This window comes from Bufo bufo, chromosome 1, assembly GCF_905171765.1.
Source record: "Bufo bufo chromosome 1, aBufBuf1.1, whole genome shotgun sequence".
Lineage (NCBI taxonomy): Eukaryota > Metazoa > Chordata > Amphibia > Anura > Bufonidae > Bufo > Bufo bufo.
The window spans coordinates 325,626,393-325,646,259 of NC_053389.1; the positions used below are offsets into that span (position 1 = coordinate 325,626,393).

At 39.9% G+C, this 19,867-nt stretch overlaps 1 protein-coding gene across 1 annotated transcript in view; it reads left to right on the plus strand.

Annotated features, from left to right (window-relative positions):
• The window catches only part of GABRA1 (gamma-aminobutyric acid type A receptor subunit alpha1), a 190,157-nt gene that overhangs the window by 32,521 nt on the left and 137,769 nt on the right, over window positions 1-19,867 (plus strand). Inside the window, exons 3-4 of the mRNA XM_040404912.1 lie at window positions 4,393-4,460; window positions 5,366-5,586. Of these exons, the coding sequence (XP_040260846.1) occupies window positions 4,393-4,460; window positions 5,366-5,586 (289 nt within the window). The remainder of the gene's footprint in view (window positions 1-4,392; window positions 4,461-5,365; window positions 5,587-19,867) is intronic.

Here is a 19,867-nt window from a genome sequence, read left to right on the forward strand (position 1 = left end):
TTTGTTTTTAGTTTTAGCTATTTTAGGGGTATATCTGTGTGTGCAGGTGACTATTACTGTGCATAATTATTAGGCAACTTAACAAAAAACAAATATATACCCATTTCAATTATTTATTTTTACCAGTGAAACCAATATAACATCTCAACATTCACAAATATACATTTCTGACATTCAAAAACAAAAACAAATCAGTGACCAATATAGCCACCTTTCTTTGCAAGGACACTCAAAAGCCTGCCATCCATGGATTCTGTCAGTGTTTTGATCTGTTCACCATCAACATTGCGTGCAGCAGCAACCACAGCCTCCCAGACACTGTTCAGAGAGGTGTACTGTTTTCCCTCCTTGTAAATCTCACATTTGATGATGGACCACAGGTTCTCAATGGGGTTCAGATCAGTTGAACAAGGAGGCCATGTCATTAGATTTTCTTCTTTTATACCCTTTCTTGCCAGCCACGCTGTGGAGTACTTGGACGCGTGTGATGGAGCATTGTCCTGCATGAAAATCATGTTTTTCTTGAAGGATGCAGACTTCTTCCTGTACCACTGCTTGAAGAAGGTGTCTTCCAGAAACTGGCAGTAGGACTGGGAGTTGAGCTTGACTCCATCCTCAACCCGAAAAGGCCCCACAAGCTCATCTTTGATGATACCAGCCCAAACCAGTACTCCACCTCCACCTTGCTGGCGTCTGAGTCGGACCGGAGCTCTCTGCCCTTTACCAATCCAGCCACGGGCCCATCCATCTGGCCCATCAAGACTCACTCTGATTTCATCAGTCCATAAAACCTTAGAAAAATCAGTCTTGAGATATTTCTTGGCCCAGTCTTGACGTTTCAGCTTGTGTGTCTTGTTCAGTGGTGGTCGTCTTTCAGCCTTTCTTACCTTGGCCATGTCTCTGAGTATTGCACACCTTGTGCTTTTGGGCACTCCAGTAATGTTGCAGCTCTGAAATATGGCCAAACTGGTGGCAAGTGGCATCTTGGCAGCTGCACGCTTGACTTTTCTCAGTTCATGGGCAGTTATTTTGCGCCTTGGTTTTTCCACACGCTTCTTGCGACCCTGTTGACTATTTTGAATGAAACGCTTGATTGTTCGATGATCACGCTTCAGAAGCTTTGCAATTTTAAGAGTGCTGCTTCCCTCTGCAAGATATCTCACTATTTTTGACTTTTCTGAGCCTGTCAAGTCCTTCTTTTGACCCATTTTGCCTAATAATTATGCACACCTAATATAGGGTGTTGATGTCATTAGACCACACCCCTTCTCATTACAGAGATGCACATCACCTAATATGCTTAATTGGTAGTAGGCTTTCGAGCCTATACAGCTTGGAGTAAGACAACATGCATAAAGAGGATGATGTGGTCAAAATACTCATTTGCCTAATAATTCTGCGCGCAGTGTAGTTTTAATATATGTAATTGGATATTTATTGATATCGTTTTCCCACATGGGTTGTGTGGCTTTAATACTTGATATGGATTTGTGATGTTCCTTTTATTGTGGTATAATTGGTTTGAATATAGTAATGGAGTCTGATTTCAGATTATTTTCTTCTATTTGGACCCATTGCCTTTTGTTCGTATCTGAATTTGGCCACCAGAGTTTGGTTTGGTCTAGTAATTAGAGATAAGCGAATCGACTTCGGATGAAACATCCGAGGTCGATTCACATAAAACTTTGTTCTAATATTGTATGGAGCAGTAGCTCTGTACAGTATTAGAATGTATTGGCTTCGATGAGCCGAAGTTATTGCTTTGCAAAGTCTTGCGAGACTTCGCGCAATAACTTCATAAATTAATTTGCATTGTAAAAAAACATTTCCTGAACTCAGGTCCGGTTCCAAGGTACAACTTGGAACCAAACCTGAGTTCGGGAAATGTTTTTTTACAGTACAAATTAATTTATGAAGTTATTGCACGAAGTTTGCGAGACTTCACGCAATAACTTCGGCTCATCGAAGCCAATACATAATAATACTGTATGGAGCTCCTGCTCTGTATAGTATTAGAACAAAGTTTTATGCGAATCAACTTCGGTCGTTTTTATATTTGGTAGTCACATGCTTCCCAATTTCCAATGTTGTGTCATGATAGTTGAGTGTATTCTGTTTTTTTTGTTTGTTCATATAATTTTGGAGATTTCATTTTGAAGTTGTGAAAAAAAGGAATTGGAATGGCAATTGTACGGAATATATAATATAGAACGAAGGATGAACATTTTGACAAAGGCTATTTTGCCTGCCCAGGATAATTGTATTTTTGTATATGAAAGTATTTTTTGGGGTATTGAAGTCTGTAAGGGTTTATAATTTCTTTAAATAAGTCTTGACTGTTGGATGTGATATGTATTTCAAATTTTTTTTGTTGTTGTTCTTCCATTGGAATGGGAATGACGTTGTTAATTCAGTTTGTATTTTACTAGGAAGTCCTAAGTTTTGAATTTGTGATTCATTTTCATTTATTTTGTAATATGAAATCATACTGAATTTACATAAGGTAATTTGTAGAGTATTTAGTGATGTTTTGGGGTTTGTCAATGTTAGTATTATATCGTCAGCATATAATGTGATTTTATGAACCTACTTTAATACTTAGAATTTGTGAATTTGTACGAATTGTTTCTGCTAGGGGTTCCAATGCGAGAATTAAAGGGGAAAGGGGGCATCCCTGTCTTGTGCCATTACTATCAATAAAGAGTTCTGAGAGGAAACCAGAGGAATAAACTCTTCCTGTAGTATTGGAATATAGTGCCATAATGGTGGAATTCATATAGTCATGTAGTCCAAATTTATGTGAAACAGATTCTAGATATTCCCAGTGTATTCTATCCAATGCTTTTTTAATTAAGTGACAGGACAAGGTTGATTATTCTGTGTGTAGCGTCAAAAGTTTGTCTACCTTTAATGAAGCCAACTTGGTCTTGGTTGATTATTGAAGGAAAACTGTTAATTCATCTATTTGCTATTATTTTTGCATATATTTTGATGTCATTGTTTAGTAGTGAAATTGGGTAAAAATTAGATGGTGTGATTTGTTCTTTTATCCTGTTTTAGGTAGAGTTATTATTGTAGCTGTTAACTTTTCTTTTAGGAAGGATTTTAGTTTTGCTGCTAAATAAATATAATTTCTAAATTTGGAGTTAATTCTTCTGCAAATACTTTGTAATATCTATTGGTGAGGCTGTCTGGGCCTGGCAATTTGCCCATTTTTTGTTGTTTTATAGCATGTAGGATTTTTACTTTATTAAATGGTGTGTTAATAATCAGTTCTAATTTTTGGTAAATTAAGAGATTGGCGAAAATTCGTAATATGAGAAGCTGTTGGCTGTATAATATGGTTGGATATGATGTGACATTCAGGAAGACTGTATACTTGTACCACACATGATATATGTACTGATCAAAGTCTCTCCTTTCTGAAAGTACCAATGTTCTCCTTCATAATTGCAATGTTTAATCAAAAGAGATTGAAAACAAAAGAAAAACCATATAAATATAGGTATATACGTTATGTTTACTACAATGACTTTAAACATATTGGGGGTAATTTATTATACTGAAATAATCTGCCTAAATTAGGTGTATTTCAGACAACTTCTCCCAGTTCACGCCAGATCTAAAATTGTGGGCGGGGACGGGGGTGGGCCGTCAGGCCCATCTCATTCACTATTTTTTACGCCTGTTTCAGGGGTAGAAAATGGTCTTAATTTAAGACAGCTCAGAAGCACTACACACTAGAACACTACAGTCCACTAGAATATCTATAATTTAGCTATAATAGCCTGCCTACATTCAGTGCGCTGCCTATGCCGTTCATAGTGCGCCTTGCGCTGAAAAGTCTAAGACATATTGGTACACCATAGACTTTTTCCAGGGTGCAGGTGCCCACAGAGAGGGCTCTGACTGCCGCCTCTGGCACCCGTGCCATAGGTTCGCCACCACTGGACTATACCCTTATCACATATATACATCAATCTATGAAAATTCACTTTTTCCATTTTATTTTAATGTTTTCCATTTGGAAAACCCCTATCCTATGCACTATGAGTACAAAGAGGTGTCTTCTCCTTAGGACTCCTCTGTATGAGCCAGTGCAAATGACTCTTGCACACAGCAGCTTTCCTGTATGTGAACTTTAATGAAATATTGTGTGTGGTTTCATGTTTTTACACAATTAAACCTGAAAATGATATATACAGTATGCATGTGTGCATGAGTGTGTCCTTGAGAGGTTAAGATTAGAATAACACACGGAAAGCACTTTTTTCTATATAAATATCACATTAATTTCTTGTTCCCGGTTTGGAGGTAAAGATAGAATAACTATTTTAGATGTAATGAAGATTGTTAGTAGACATTGAACATCTTCATTTCCTACTTCAACAGAGCGTGTAACTGAAGTGAACACCGACATCTTCGTTACTAGCTTTGGACCAGTTTCTGATCATGATATGGTAAGATGCATGCATATTCTTATGCTACATTCTATATTCATGGAGTTTGACTTTAAAGTCTGTGAACAAAGGGAATAAAAAGATGAATTTTATTAATATATGGTAATGTATAAAGACCAATTTTCCTACCAGGGCTTTTTTTTTATTTTTATATATATAATATAATGGGCCATGGATGACCTATATTGGGTCATTGCTATACATTTTATATTATTTCCACTACTAAAAATATATGTTATATAAACATAATCAAATAATTTGATTTACATTACATAATAGATTGATGTGTCTCATTCAAGTTTCACCATTCAATGATTCGGCTGGTGATTCTGCCCACCAGGATGCACTAGATAAATCAGTCTGCCCAATTTAAGTTAAGCTTCAGTTAAATGTAAGAGAATAATAGGCAAGTCCATAAAATTCTATGGCCTGGCGAATCCGGTAAGACGACTCATTCATCTTTATTCCCTTTTTGCATTCAGTGTGTATGGGCCAATAAATGGATAAAAAAATAAAAAATAAAACCTATTGAATTGTTTTACATTATGCAAGAAACAGATGTTTGATAGTTTTGTGTAAGCCATAAATTCAGGCGGGAGCATGAATACTGTATACTTACAGACTGAAGTCATGCAGCATGGTTCAAGAACAATGAGATCAGTGTCATTTGGCCACATGTGTTTGTTGGTCATTGATCTTAATATTGATATTACATTTTCCTCTGGGCCATTTTTATTTTTTGCATACATTATAGAGACATGATTTTCTCATTTATTGAATGGTAAGTTACATAGAGAATGAGCTACCGTACATTGTAAATAGCAATAAAAAAAACATTGCAAGGCATTGGACTGAGAAGGATTCATTGTATATGTAATATCTGTTCTCTCTTTGTCCATTTATAGGAATATACAATAGATGTATTTTTCCGACAAGGTTGGAGGGATGAAAGACTAAAATTCAAAGGACCTATGACTGTTCTCCGTCTAAATAATTTAATGGCTAGTAAAATATGGACTCCAGATACATTTTTCCACAATGGAAAGAAATCAGTGGCTCACAACATGACCATGCCAAACAAACTGTTGCGAATAACAGAAGATGGGACACTACTTTATACAATGAGGTATTTTTATATTAAGCTATGTGTATTCTATTTTGTCAGTTTTTCCTTCTCTGGGAATGGCTGGGTAATCTCTGGGTAAAAACCAGGGGAATGGCTGGTTGATGCAGTGGTTCCAAACCTACTGCCCATAACACTATGTACTGTATTCATCATAATATCCTTTATACATGCATAACTGTTGTTTATACCAGATCATACTGTTCAACAAATTCTTGGTGCACATCAAAACTCTTACTATGGCACCAAATATGCACTTTGAAACTTTAAGAGATGTAGTATCTGTTAATATACAAATAACAGGACAAAACACAACTGTTCTCTGATAAGTCTCGCTGACTATTTTATTAACTAACTCTACAAAGAAGATGAACCAGGTCAGCCTACCCCTGAAAACATTTTGGAAGTTTATCTGAAGATCCTTTCTAGCATTTAAATGCTTCAGGATCTCCAACAAAAACTCCCACACAATGGAGTCAAAAGGTTCTGAGGCATCTAAAGAAATAACCAAGTGCTGTCTAGTATTGGAGATATCTAGTTGGAGATTCAAAACAAAAACTCTACTCTACTAAAAAAATACTGATTCAGTATGTGAACAGTTTAAAAGATTAAAATCAGCGAGTACATGTGGTGTCTGAATAAAAAGAGGACAGCAAGCATCAGTGAAAAACGGAAATGTGAATAAGGCCTAAGGCTATAAAAAAAGATTTAAAAAAAAATTATAAATATTTTTTAAAAATTAAAGAAGCACAAAAAAGCATTTCTCCCCTTTATAAAATGCCTAATTATGTAAAAAGGTATTTAAAAAAGAATGAAAGAGAATTAATATAAATTATTACTAGGCGTTTCTTGTTATGCAAGTTCAGCGGCTGAGCCAGCAATAATACACAGGATCCAACAATCCAATGACAATAATATATTTTAAAAAATGCAGTAACAACAGCAATATTTTACAACCTCAAACCATTAAGTGGTTTTAGTAGTAATGTTATACAGGTTCAACCTGTTCTTTACCAATTGCAGCAATGTTTCACAAGCTCAAACCTATCAATGGCAGTCTTATTATCCAGGTTTAAACAGTTCACTGGCAGATGCAGCAATATGTAAAAAATTTGAAAGAAAAATAACAGCAATGATCAACGGGTCCAAAGGTTAAGGGCTCATTCACACGACTGTGGTTTGGTCTCGCATCCGAGCCACATTTTTTGTGGCTCGGGTGCGGACCAATTCACTTCAATGGGTTCGCAAAAGATGCGGATAGCACTCCGTGTGCTGTCCGCACCCGTTGCTGTGAGTCATGTCCTATTCTTGTAATTTTTGCAAACAAGAATAGGCATTTCTATAAAGGGCAGTCCATTCCGCAAATTATGGATGGCACACGGGCGGCATCTGTGTTTTGCGGATCCGCAATTTGCGGACCACAAAATACGGCACGGTCGTGTGAACAAGCCCTAACTAATTCAGTGGCCAAGAGCAAGGCTTAGGTAATAGAACTGTAGAATTCCTTCACTGCATACCAGTTCACCTGACCACCATTAGAGTAAGACTCACAGATATAGGAGAAATATGTGATCTGCTTCTCATAGCTCTGGAAGAATATTCTTCCGCATTTTCTATGTTCTCCAACTCAGCAGAAGCACATAGGACACAGCTATGAGCCCTTCCTTCTGCCTCACATGCTTTTGCCTCCCTCACATTGCTCCCATTCACTTTAACTGGAGCAGCAGTATAGATACCAACACCATCCACTAGCTAAAGCTACTCAGCTAATCGGGGGGGGGGGGGGGGGTATTGAATCCCTGTCAATCAGGTATTGATGGTCTATTTAAGCACTTATTTTAAACCTTGAACCTTTTTTTAATTACTGAGTGCAGTCAGTGATATCTATTTTTTATTCATACTGTAGCCATACCGAGGCTTGTTTTTTTGTGGGCCGAGTAGTAATTTAATTTTTAATGACACCAATGTGGGGTCTATATAATGTGTTAAAAAAGTTGATTAGTTCTGTTTTTCTATTGTATTATTATTATTATTATTGTTATTATTCAATTGTTCCGTTTTTAGTGGTCACCATGCTGTATAAATGACATTCTTACTTTATACTTCAGATTGATATAATACCAATTAGTGTGCTTTTTAACCACCTCAGCCCCCAGTGCTTAAACACCCTGAAAGACCAGGCCACTTTTTACACTTCTGACCTACACTACTTTCACCGTTTATTGCTCGGTCATGCAACTTACCACCCAAATGAATTTTACCTCCTTTTCTTCTCACTAATAGAGCTTTCATTTGGTGGTATTTCATTGCTGCTGACATTTTTACTTTTTTTGTTATTAATCGAAATTTAACGATTTTTTTGCAAAAAAATGACATTTTTCACTTTCAGTTGTAAAATTTTGCAAAAAAAACGACATCCATATAGAAATTTTGCTCTAAATTTATAGTTCTACATGTCTTTGATAAAAAAAAAATGTTTGGGTAGAAAAAAAATGGTTTGGGTAAAAGTTATAGCGTTTACAAACTATGGTACAAAAATGTGAATTTCCGCTTTTTGCAGCAGCTCTGACTTTCTGAGCACCTGTCATGTTTCCTGAGGTTCTACAATGCCCAGACAGTACAAACACCCCACAAATGACCCCATTTCTGAAAGTACACACCCTAAGGTATTCGCTGATGGGCATAGTGAGTTCATAGAACTTTTTATTTTTTGTCACAAGTTAGCGGAAAATGATGATTTTTTTTTTTTTTTTTTTTTTCTTACAAAGTCTCATATTCCACAACTTGTGACAAAAAATAAAAAGTTCTATGAACTCACTATGCCCATCAGCGAATACCTTGGGGTCTCTTCTTTCCAAAATGGGGTCACTTGTGGGGTAGTTATACTGCCCTGGCATTCTAGGGGCCCAAATGTGTGGTAAGGAGTTTGAAATCAAATTCAGTAAAAAATGACCTGTGAAATCCGAAAGGTGCTCTTTGGAATATGGGCCCCTTTGCCCACCTAGGCTGCAAAAAAGTGTCACACATCTGGTATCCCCGTACTCAGGAGAAGTTGAGGAATGTGTTTTGGGGTGTCTTTTTACATATACCCATGCTGGGTGAGATAAATATCTTGGTCAAATGACAACTTTGTATAAAAAAAATGGGAAAAGTTGTCTTTTGCCAAGATATTTCTCTCACCCAGCATGGGTATATATAAAATGACACCCCAAAACACATTCCCCACCTTCTCCTGAGTACGGAGATACCAGATGTGTGACACTTTTTTGCAGCCTAGGTGGGCAAAGGGGCCCATATTCCAAAGAGCACCTTTCGGATTTCACTTGTCATTTTTTACTGAATTTGATTTCAAACTCCTTACCACACATTTGGGCCCCTAGAATGCCAGGGCAGTATAACTACCCCACAAGTGACCCCATTTTGGAAAGAAGACACCCCAAGGTATTCCGTGAGGGGCATGGCGAGTTCCTAGAATTTTTTATTTTTTGTCACAAGTTAGTGGAAAATGATGATTTTTTTTTTTATTTTTTTTTTCATACAAAGTCTCATATTCCACTAACTTGTGACAAAAAATAAAAACTTCCATGAACTCACTATGCCCATCAGCGAATACCTTGGGGTCTCTTCTTTCCAAAATGGGGTCACTTGTGGGGTAGTTATACTGCCCTGGCATTCTAGGGGCCCAAATGTGTGGTAAGGAGTTTGAAATCAAATTCTGTAAAAATTGACCTGTGAAATCCGAAAGGTGCTCTTTGGAATATGGGCCCCTTTGCCCACCTAGGCTGCAAAAAAGTGTCACACATCTGGTATCTCTGTATTCAGGAGAAGTTGAGGAATGTGTTTTGGGGTGTCTTTTTACATATACCCATGCTGGGTGAGATAAATATCTTGGTCAAATGCCAACTTTGTATAAAAAAATGGGAAAAGTTGTCGTTTGCCAAGATATTTCTCTCACCCAGCATGGGTATATATAAAATGACACCCCAAAACACATTCCCCACCTTCTCCTGAGTACGGAGATACCAGATGTGTGACACTTTTTTGCAGCCTAGGTGGGCAAAGGGGCCCATATTCCAAAGAGCACCTTTCGGATTTCACTTGTCATTTTTTACAGAATTTGATTTCAAACTCCTTACCACACATTTGGGCCCCTAGAATGCCAGGGCAGTATAACTACCCCACAAGTGACCCCATTTTGGAAAGAAGAGACCCCAAGGTATTCGCTGATGGGCATAGTGAGTTCATGGAAGTTTTTATTTTTTGTCACAAGTTAGTGGAATATGAGACTTTGTATAAAAAAAAAAAAAAAAAAAAATCAGCATTTTCCACTAACTTGTGACAAAAAATAAAAAATTCTAGGAACTCGCCATGCCCCTCACGGAATACCTTGGGGTGTCTTCTTTCCAAAATGGGGTCACTTGTGTGGTAGTTATACTGCCCTGGCATTTTCCAGGGGCCCTAATGTGTGTTAGGTAGGTAAATGACCTGTGAAATCCTAAAGGTGCTCTTTGGAATATGGGCCCCTTTGCCCACCTAGGCTGCAAAAAAGTGTCACACATGTGGTATCGCCGTATTCAGGAGAAGTTGGGGAATGTGTTTTGGGGTGTCATTTTACATATACCCTTGCTGGGTGAGAGAAATATCTTGGCAAAAGACAACTTTTCCCATTTTTTTATACAAAGTTGGCATTTGACCAAGATATTTCTCTCACCCAGCATGGGTATATGTAAAATGACACCCCAAAACACATTCCCCAACTTCTCCTGAGTACGGCGATACCACATGTGTGACACTTTTTTGCAGCCTAGATGGGCAAAGGGGCCCACATTCATTTTATGAGGGCATTTTTAGACATTTGGATACCAGACTTCTTCTCACGCTTTGGGGCCCCTAGAATGCCAGGGCAGTATAAATACCCCACATGTGACCCCATTTTGGAAAGAAGACACCCCAAGGTATTCAATGAGGGGCATGGCGAGTTCATAGAAATTTATTTTTTTTGGCACAAGTTAGCGGAAATTGATATTTTTTATTTTTTTCTCACAAAGTCTCCCGTTCCGCTAACTTGGGACAAAAATTTCAATCTTTCATGGACTCAATATGCCCCTCACGGAATACCTGGGGGTGTCTTCTTTCCGAAATGGGGTCACATGTGGCGTATTTATACTGCCCTGGCATTCTAGGGGCCCTAAAGCGTGAGAAGAAGTCTGGAATATACATGTCTAAAAAATTTGACGCATTTGGATTCCGTGAGGGGTATGGTGAGTTCATGTGAGATTTTATTTTTTGACACAAGTTAGTGGAATATGAGACTTTGTAAGAAAAATAAATAAAAATTCCGCTAACTTGGGCCAAAAAAATGTCTGAATGGAGCCTTACAGAGGGTGATCAATGACAGGGGGGTGATCAATGACAGGGGTGGTGATCAATGACAGGGGGGGGTGATCAATGACAGGGGGTTGATCAATGACAGGGGGGTGATCAGGGAGTCTATATGGGGTGATAACCACAGTCATTGATCACGCCCGTGTAAGGCTTCATTCAGACGTCCGTATGCGTTTTGCGGATCCGATCCATCTATCAGTGGATCCGTAAAAATCATGCGGACATCTGAATGGAGCTTTACAGGGGGGTAATCAATGACAGGGGGGTGATCAGGGAGTCTATATGGGGTGATCACCACTGTCATTGATCATGCCCCTGTAAGGCTTCATTCAGACGTCCGGATGCGTTTTGCGGATCCGATCCATCTATCAGTGCATCCGTAAAAATCATGCGGACATCTGAATGGAGCTTTACAGGGGGGTGATCAATGACAGGGGTGTAATCAATGACAGGGGGGTGATCAGGGAGTCTATATGGGGTGATCACCACAGTCATTGATCACGCCCCTGTAAGGCTTCATTCAGACGTCCGGATGCGTTTTGCGGATCCGATCCATCTATCAGTGCATCCGTAAAAATCATGCGGACATCTGAATGGAGCTTTACAGGGGGGTGATCAATGACAGGGGTGTAATCAATGACAGGGGGGTGATCAGGGAGTCTATATGGGGTGATCACCACAGTCATTGATCACGCCCCTGTAAGGCTTCATTCAGACGTCCGGATGCGTTTTGCGGATCCGATCCATCTATCAGTGCATCCGTAAAAATCATGCGGACATCTGAATGGAGCTTTACAGAGGGTGATCAATGACAGGGGTGTAATCAATGACAGGGGGGTGATCAGGGAGTCTATATGGGGTGATCACCACAGTCATTGATCATGCCCCTGTAAGGCTTCATTCAGACGTCCGGATGCGTTTTGCGGATCCGATCCATCTTTCAGTGCATCCGTAAAAATCATGCGGACATCTGAATGGAGCTTTACAGGGGGGTGATCAATGACAGGGGGGTGATCAGGGAGTCTATATGGGGTGATCACCACAGTCATTGATCACGCCCCTGTAAGGCTTCATTCAGACGTCCGGATGCGTTTTGCGGATCCGATCCATCTATCAGTGCATCCGTAAAAATCATGCGGACATCTGAATGGAGCTTTACAGGGGGGTGATCAATGACAGGGGGGTGATCAGGGAGTCTATATGGGGTGATCACCACAGTCATTGATCACGCCCCTGTAAGGCTTCATTCAGACGTCCGGATGCGTTTTGCGGATCCGATCCATCTATCAGTGCATCCGTAAAAATCATGCGGACATCTGAATGGAGCTTTACAGAGGGTGATCAATGACAGGGGTGTAATCAATGACAGGGGGGTGATCAGGGAGTCTATATGGGGTGATCACCACAGTCATTGATCATGCCCCTGTAAGGCTTCATTCAGACGTCCGGATGCGTTTTGCGGATCCGATCCATCTATCAGTGCATCCGTAAAAATCATGCGGACATCTGAATGGAGCTTTACAGGGGGGTGATCAATGACAGGGGTGTAATCAATGACAGGGGGGTGATCAGGGAGTCTATATGGGGTGATCACCACAGTCATTGATCACGTCCCTGTAAGGCTTCATTCAGACGTCCGGATGCGTTTTGCGGATCCGATCCATCTATCAGTGCATCCGTAAAAATCATGCGGACATCTGAATGGAGCTTTACAGGGGGTTGATCAATGACAGGGGTGTAATCAATGACAGGGGGGTGATCAGGGAGTCTATATGGGGTGATCAGGGGCTAATAAGGGGTTAATAAGTGACGGGGGGGGGTGTAGTGTAGTGTAGTGGTGCTTGGTGGGACTTTACTGAGCTACCTGTGTCCTCTGGTGGTCGATCCAAACAAAGGGGACCACCAGAGGACCAGGTAGCAGGTATATTAGACGCTGTTATCAAAACAGCGTCTAATATACCTGTTAGGGGTTAAAAAAAACACATCTCCAGCCTGCCAGCGAACGATCGCCGCTGGCAGGCTGGAGATCAACTCTCTTACCTTCCGTTCCTGTGAGCGCGCGCGCCTGTGTGCGCGCGTTCACAGGAAATCTCGCGTCTCGCGAGAGGACGCACCGGCGCGTCCACCCAGAAGAGCAGGGCCGCCGCAAAGACGCAATCCTGCGTACGGCGGTCCTGAGGTGGTTAAAATACGTATACATTTTTGCGTAATAAAGCCTTTTATAAAGGGATGAAATGTTTTGTGCTTCTTTAATTTTTTCAAAATATTTTAAATAGTTTTTTAATCTTTTTTACAGCCTTAGGCCTCATTCACATTTCAGTTTTTCACTGATGTCTGCTCTCCGCATTTTCTTCGAACACCACATGTACTCAATGATTTGAATCTGTCTGTTCACATATCAGTAGTTTTTTACTGATCCTGGGTCAGTGAAAAAATCATGGAGCTATGCACCTATTTGGCCTGTAATATGGCCCAAACACGCCCATTAAAGTCTATGTGTCAGTGAAAAATCACTTACACAACACAGGTGGCATCCGTATTTGGTCCATTTTTCACTGATCACTGATAGCAGATGCTTTGGAAAATCATTTTCAGCTGAGCAGTGTCTGTGGAATGGGACAAAAAACAGAAACAGAGATTTTTTTTTTGGTTTTTTTCATGGACGCCAGACAGGGAAATGTGAATTAGGGCTGAGGCCCCAGATGCAATAGAAATATATTGACTGCGAAGATGGGGTGACATAGGAAATACTAATTGCTTAGATGTCATGGCTGTTATTATCTGTAGTATCTAAGGAATGAAATTATCTGGATTGAAGTTGTTTCTGATCTCAGTCATTACAGCTCCATTGCATAGCTGACAAGCGGTTTTGGCAGCAAAAAAAAAATAAAAAATTCACATCAAAGTATTTATTATTATATGTTAACATACTGTACACCATATTAGGCAATAAACCATAATAAAGAAGCAATCACATTTATGCACTACACCTTATGATTACTAATGACAATTACTTCTATAGGTTCACAGTACTTTCTCAGAATAAAAACCTAATCTGTGCTAAAATAACACCAATCATTCTTGACAATGAAGTGTGCCGCAGGGGTGTGCATGTGTGAGGGTGGCCAGATTGGGGTAGTAGTAGTTATATGCACAGTTCTGAAGCTCCCCGGGCTCATGTAGTGAAGGGAAGGGTGCACAGGTTTTTCCATTCAAGGCACACTCCTCCTGGTTGACAGCAGTTAAGGTTCCCTTGGTGTTGATGGTTTTATGGTGCAAGGCAGGGTCGCTGTTGTGATGGTGACGGTTCTTTACTGAAGAATTCAAATGGAAACAGTTCAGCACAGTTCTTACATGCAATGGACCAGCTGATATTACACAGAACGCAGTCTCCACAAATGTTGCAGTTCTCACGGCTGCACAGGTATTCATAGGCCAAAAGGTGTCTGCTTAAAGCTGAAGCAATCTTTTTTACTCGGCACTTTGCTAACTAGTGCATTCAGATGTCGAATGCACTACTTCACTTTAGGTAAAATCTTGAAACCAAGATCCCCTCAACAGCAGGCAAACCATTCTGCAACATTCTTTGAACAGGCTGCTTATTCACTCTTTGACTTTAGGATATGGAGGTTTTCCAAACTGGGCTTATCTGTTCTTTTTTAAGACTGGTTATCTCTACAAGTCTTTCTCTACACCTCTCTTGCATCTGCCACCTCTGTCACACCTGGTTGTATGAGGAAAGGGATGCAAATGAGCTTGTAACAAGCTGATTAAGGCACTCTATCTCTAAGGAGAGATAGTACCCCCCTAAACCTGGTTGTGTGACATGGAGCATTGTCCTGCTCATTGAGATGGGGAACATTGTCAGAACAAAAGGAAGCAATGTTTCTTCCAGAATAACTTTGTACGTGGCTTGATTTGTGTGTCCTTCACAAAGACAAATCTGCCCGATTCTAACTTTGCTGAACCCCCCGCCTCCACATCATTTATTTATCTTAGTTATATAGCATTACATGACCTGGTGCTGGGCAAAAATTAAAATTGGAGTCAGAGAAGAGGAACTCAGTCCTCTATGGTGTGATCCTTATGGTCTTTGCAAACTTCAGCCTGGAACTTCTTTTCTTCTCATTGATGAAGAGCATTTTTCTAGCTTTGTCCGACCTCCTCCCTGCATCTAGAAGGCTGTTTTGAATCATCCTCGCCATGCATTTTACCCCAGCTCCTGCTTGGCATTCTTCTTATAGGTCACTTGATGTCATCTTATGGTTAAGCGATATTCGAATGAGGTGGCGGTCATCCCAGTCAGTAGATAGCAATTTCAGCCATCTGCCAGTCTGTAGCTTTGTTGTCCCTAATGTTTGCCGCTTGACATTGTTCTTATAAACTGCTGTCTTAGAAATTTTAAGAATGGAAGCAACCTTACGCTCACTCTATCTCTCTGCAAGTAAAGCAAGAATTAAACCCTTCTCCTCATTCATAACTTTTATTTCAACTTTTTTGGCAATATCTGTAGTCATTTTTTGATTACACATACTTTTCAGGTACTACTAACACTGGTTTTGCCATCCACCTGCCTCTACAACAAGACAACAAGAGAATTGGGACTACAGATTTGCAAAGTTCTTTAAAATTCGATTTGACTGCTTCATCGAATAAAAAAAAATAATTGCTTCATGAGGAATTACTTTGTCACAAAGCGCATTTTTTTGTAAGTAGTGGGCCGTCATTGAATCCCTCAGATGCTGCGTTCATCACTGAGCTTAATATTAAGGCCTTTTAAGGCTGGATCTTCAAGCAAGATGCGCTCAAATGGATGAGGTGAGCATGTTTTTTTTTTTTTTTTTACTGCCTTTTCATGGAAAATGTATTAGTTACCGCAAAGCACAAGGAAATTCGGCTTTGCGGGGAATCAAATTTTCCCTGAGATTTAGATCAAGTCAATACTTGGATTTGATCAATAGTAGTAATGACCACAGGAGTAGTTTTTATACTTTTGCCCATTAAATAAGATTTGTTTTAGATGATCACCTAATCAGCACCTCAAAGTAGATATTTGAATGATATTTATTTTCAGTGAAATAATTCCAATGACAAGTTTTGCAAGAGAATAATTGCCAACAATTAAATATTAAAATGACCAGAGACCAGGAAATATATGGAAAATACCAACTGTTGCATTATCAGTTTTATGTTATACTGTACATACATCATCTTGAAATATCCTTGGACACAGACCTGATAAATAGGTTCTTCTATTTTTCTAGACTGCATTTTAATGGATATTTAAAAGAGATACCAGTTCATAATGTGATAAATTATTATTCAGCAGCAATTAACCTATTGGCTAACATCAATTAATCAGGGTTTTCTACAATTCCCTCTTTTGCCAAAGGACATGACAATGCGGAGTACAGGAACATAGCTATTATAACTCACAATTTTGAAGGCAAATGTTTAAATTGTTGCCATTAATAAATCATATAAAAACTGTATTGTCATGGGATCTGAGGATCGGGAAAAAATAGACTTAACACAATGTACGGTAAGTGCAAAAAGAGAGTTTACCAAACTGTGATAAAAGATATATACAAAGATAATCTAAGTAACTGACACTAAGATTCGTGCAAACCAATGAGCCGGCTCCTATTGACCAGCGCCCAACATGGCACTCAATCGTCACCCATACTGTATAATACAAAGAGAGGTGATGTTAAACCAAGAAAAATATTTTGTAGCCTTAATCTTCCCATAAAATAACACTTTTATTAGTTAATATTACAACGTCAATGAATACGATATTGAGTCAGCCAATATTTCCTACAGTCGGATATCACAAGCAAGATGCAGTAAATCAAGAAAATATACCTGTAACTGTGGTAATAAGGTATATCTTATAATTACCCACGCAATTCTCCTATAGTACTCTGTAACTAGCCTTTCACTGCTAAAAAAACACAGTAACTCCAAATAACAATTAATAACAGTGATACAGGGTGCCTACCGTAAATCTGCACTCTTGCTGGATACCCGACTCCCTCAACGCTATTTCGCATTTGCTTCGTCAGGAGATGACGTAGGACAGGACCGATCTTACTCCAATCAGCTGCCATGTGACTAATATGACCTTCCCCTATTGGTAGAGTGTAGCATCATGACTCTCCCCAATCCTCTACCACACTGATTGCTCTCAGCTATGCCCTTTTATACAAGAGCTTCTCCCACAATCTTAGGGCTCATGTATATGAACGCATTTTCTTTCCATGTCTGTTCTGTTGTTGTTTTTTTTGTGGACCGTATGTGGAATCATTCATTTCAATGGGTCCGCAAACAAAAAACATAAGTTACTCCCTATGCATTCCGTTTCCGTGTGTCCAAACAGAACTTGTCCTATTATTGTCTGCATTATGGACTAGAAGTATTAGGGGACAGCTGTTCCATTCCGCCAAATACAGAATGCACATGGACGTCATCTTTTTACAGATCTGTTTTTTTGAACACTGCAAAATACATACAGTCGCGTGCATGAGCCCTTATGCATGTTTTCTCTATAAAAGTCCAGAGTTTCTGCTGGCCTTCCTCTTATAAAGTCAGAGCAGACACACCCTGCTGAATACTATAAAAAAAGAAAAAAACGGATTCTGTTGATTTAGTTGTGCATAGTATTGCATAGGATCAATTTTTTACAGGATCCTGTAAAAAAACACATCCTGTTGCATCAGCTGTTATCCGTTTGAGCCATTTCCACCTGAGATCCATTTTTTTAGACGGAAAAGAAAAGTACTACATGCAGGACTTTTTCACATCTAAAAAAAATGGATCTCAGTTGGAAATGTCTCAAACGGATGACAACTGATACAACAGGATCTGTTTTTTACAGGATCCTGTTTCCTCTCTCTCTCTTTCTCTCTCTCTCTGATGGATCAGAAGAACAGAAAGCTAAACAGTGATGTGAACTGAGCTTAAGGCTCCATTCACACATCTGCAATTCCATTCTGCATTTTGTGGAACGGAATTGCGGACCCATACATTTCTATGGGGCCGCACGACGTGCGGCCCAGATCCGGAATTGCGTACCCGCACTTCTGGGTCCGCAATTCCGATCCTGAAAAAAATAGAACATGTCCTATTCTTCTCCGCAATAGCGGAGAAGAATAGGCTTATTCTCTTAGTGCTGGCAATTTGCGGTCTGCAAAATGCGGAACGCACATTGCCGCTGTCCGTGTTTTGCGGATCCGTGGATCCGCAAAACACAAACGGACGTGTGAATGGACCCTAATTAAAACACATTTGAAACATATTTTTAAACACATGGTTTTCACATAGTTTCCTTGGTTGTGATACACAGGTCCAGATGGCAGAACCATACAGAGTGGAAAAATAGAGCATTAGCTGCCCAACCGAATGAGAAAAGAAAGCAATAAGAAACATACACAGACATTCACACAGTGATCTGGTCAAAGTAGAGAACTCATATATAACAACCAAGGTTACAAACATAATACTTGTGTCAAACACACTGCGGCCACAATTGAAGAAATCATACTCAAAATTATTGAAAATTATATTTATGAAAGAAAGATATCGCACTGCCTTAATGCTATACATTCACCATCAAATAGGAGAATGACACACTTGTCTAGTTATATTTGAACTGAACTGCATCAACTTTCCATACTTTGATTCATTGCATGCTTGTAAAAGTAACCCACTGTGCCACTGACTGGCTATACTCTGCAGGGGCGTGTCTAAGCAACTACCTGGTTTTCACTAGAGTCTCTGATGGTGAGGATAGACTTGAGTCGTTAGGGAAGTTGCCAGGGGCTACTCCACAGCAATCCATGAGTCAGTGGCAGTTTGTCCGGGCAGACCAGGAGGTACTTAAGTAGTTATCTGAAGTATAAGCGTAGTCAGTCGAGCAGAGACGTTACCAGGGGCAATGGAGCAGGACCGAAGGATGCGGCAGAGACGTGGTCAGACGGGCAATAGGTCAGGGTAGGCGGCACAGGTACAGGTCAGGCAATCCGGGTCGGCAACAGGAGAGTCAAACTAGTAGGCAGGGATCAGACGATAAGCAGAATACAAGAACAAAGTATACAGTAGGTCAGGAGCACACATGAGTATCAGAAACTAATAAATGTAAGGACCTTGACACTGAGGCATCTGGGAAGAGGGATGAGCCACTTTAGTACCTACAGGAGAGCCAGGGTTGGTCAGTGAGGTCAAATGACCTAAGCTACACAGCCCAGAGAATGATGCGCTCCGCCCTTAGAGCAGTGTAACATGAAACCAGCCGAACTCAGGCTGTGATCAGGGCTGAGTGGAAGCTGTGGAGCGAAATCCTCAGAAGCAATAGCAGAAACAGAGCCCAGGACCGCAGCGGTGAAATGGGAAGCACCGTCCACAGGTCACCGCTGGGCGCATCGCTTGGAGCCGCGGCGATATGCAGGCGGGGGAACAGTGGCGTACAGCAGCCGCTGTTACATAACTGTTACGCTCACTTACTGTGGATAAAAAACTAAATATAATAAAAAATTTAGCAACATAAAAATCAAGATAGAAAAGCATGAGTAATACTTAAGTGAAGAGTGGGAGTCATTTCTGGTGGAAATATGACATGAACAGCTCTATTTGTCATAATTTTTATAATTGCCTGACACTGGGATTTTTACATTATATTGAAAGCTGTGATATGATATTTTAGAAATGGCAATGGCAACATCACTTTTATTTCAGCAGTTAATAACTGGCATCCTTGAAGGACTTATCAGAGTTATGTGTGAATTCCTTTAGGATTTTTTTTTACATGTCAGTGATTCGCAGACACCATATGTACCCACTATCTTTAAAAGGGTTTTCTAGAATTTGACTACTGATGACCTATCCTTTCACACATTAGTGA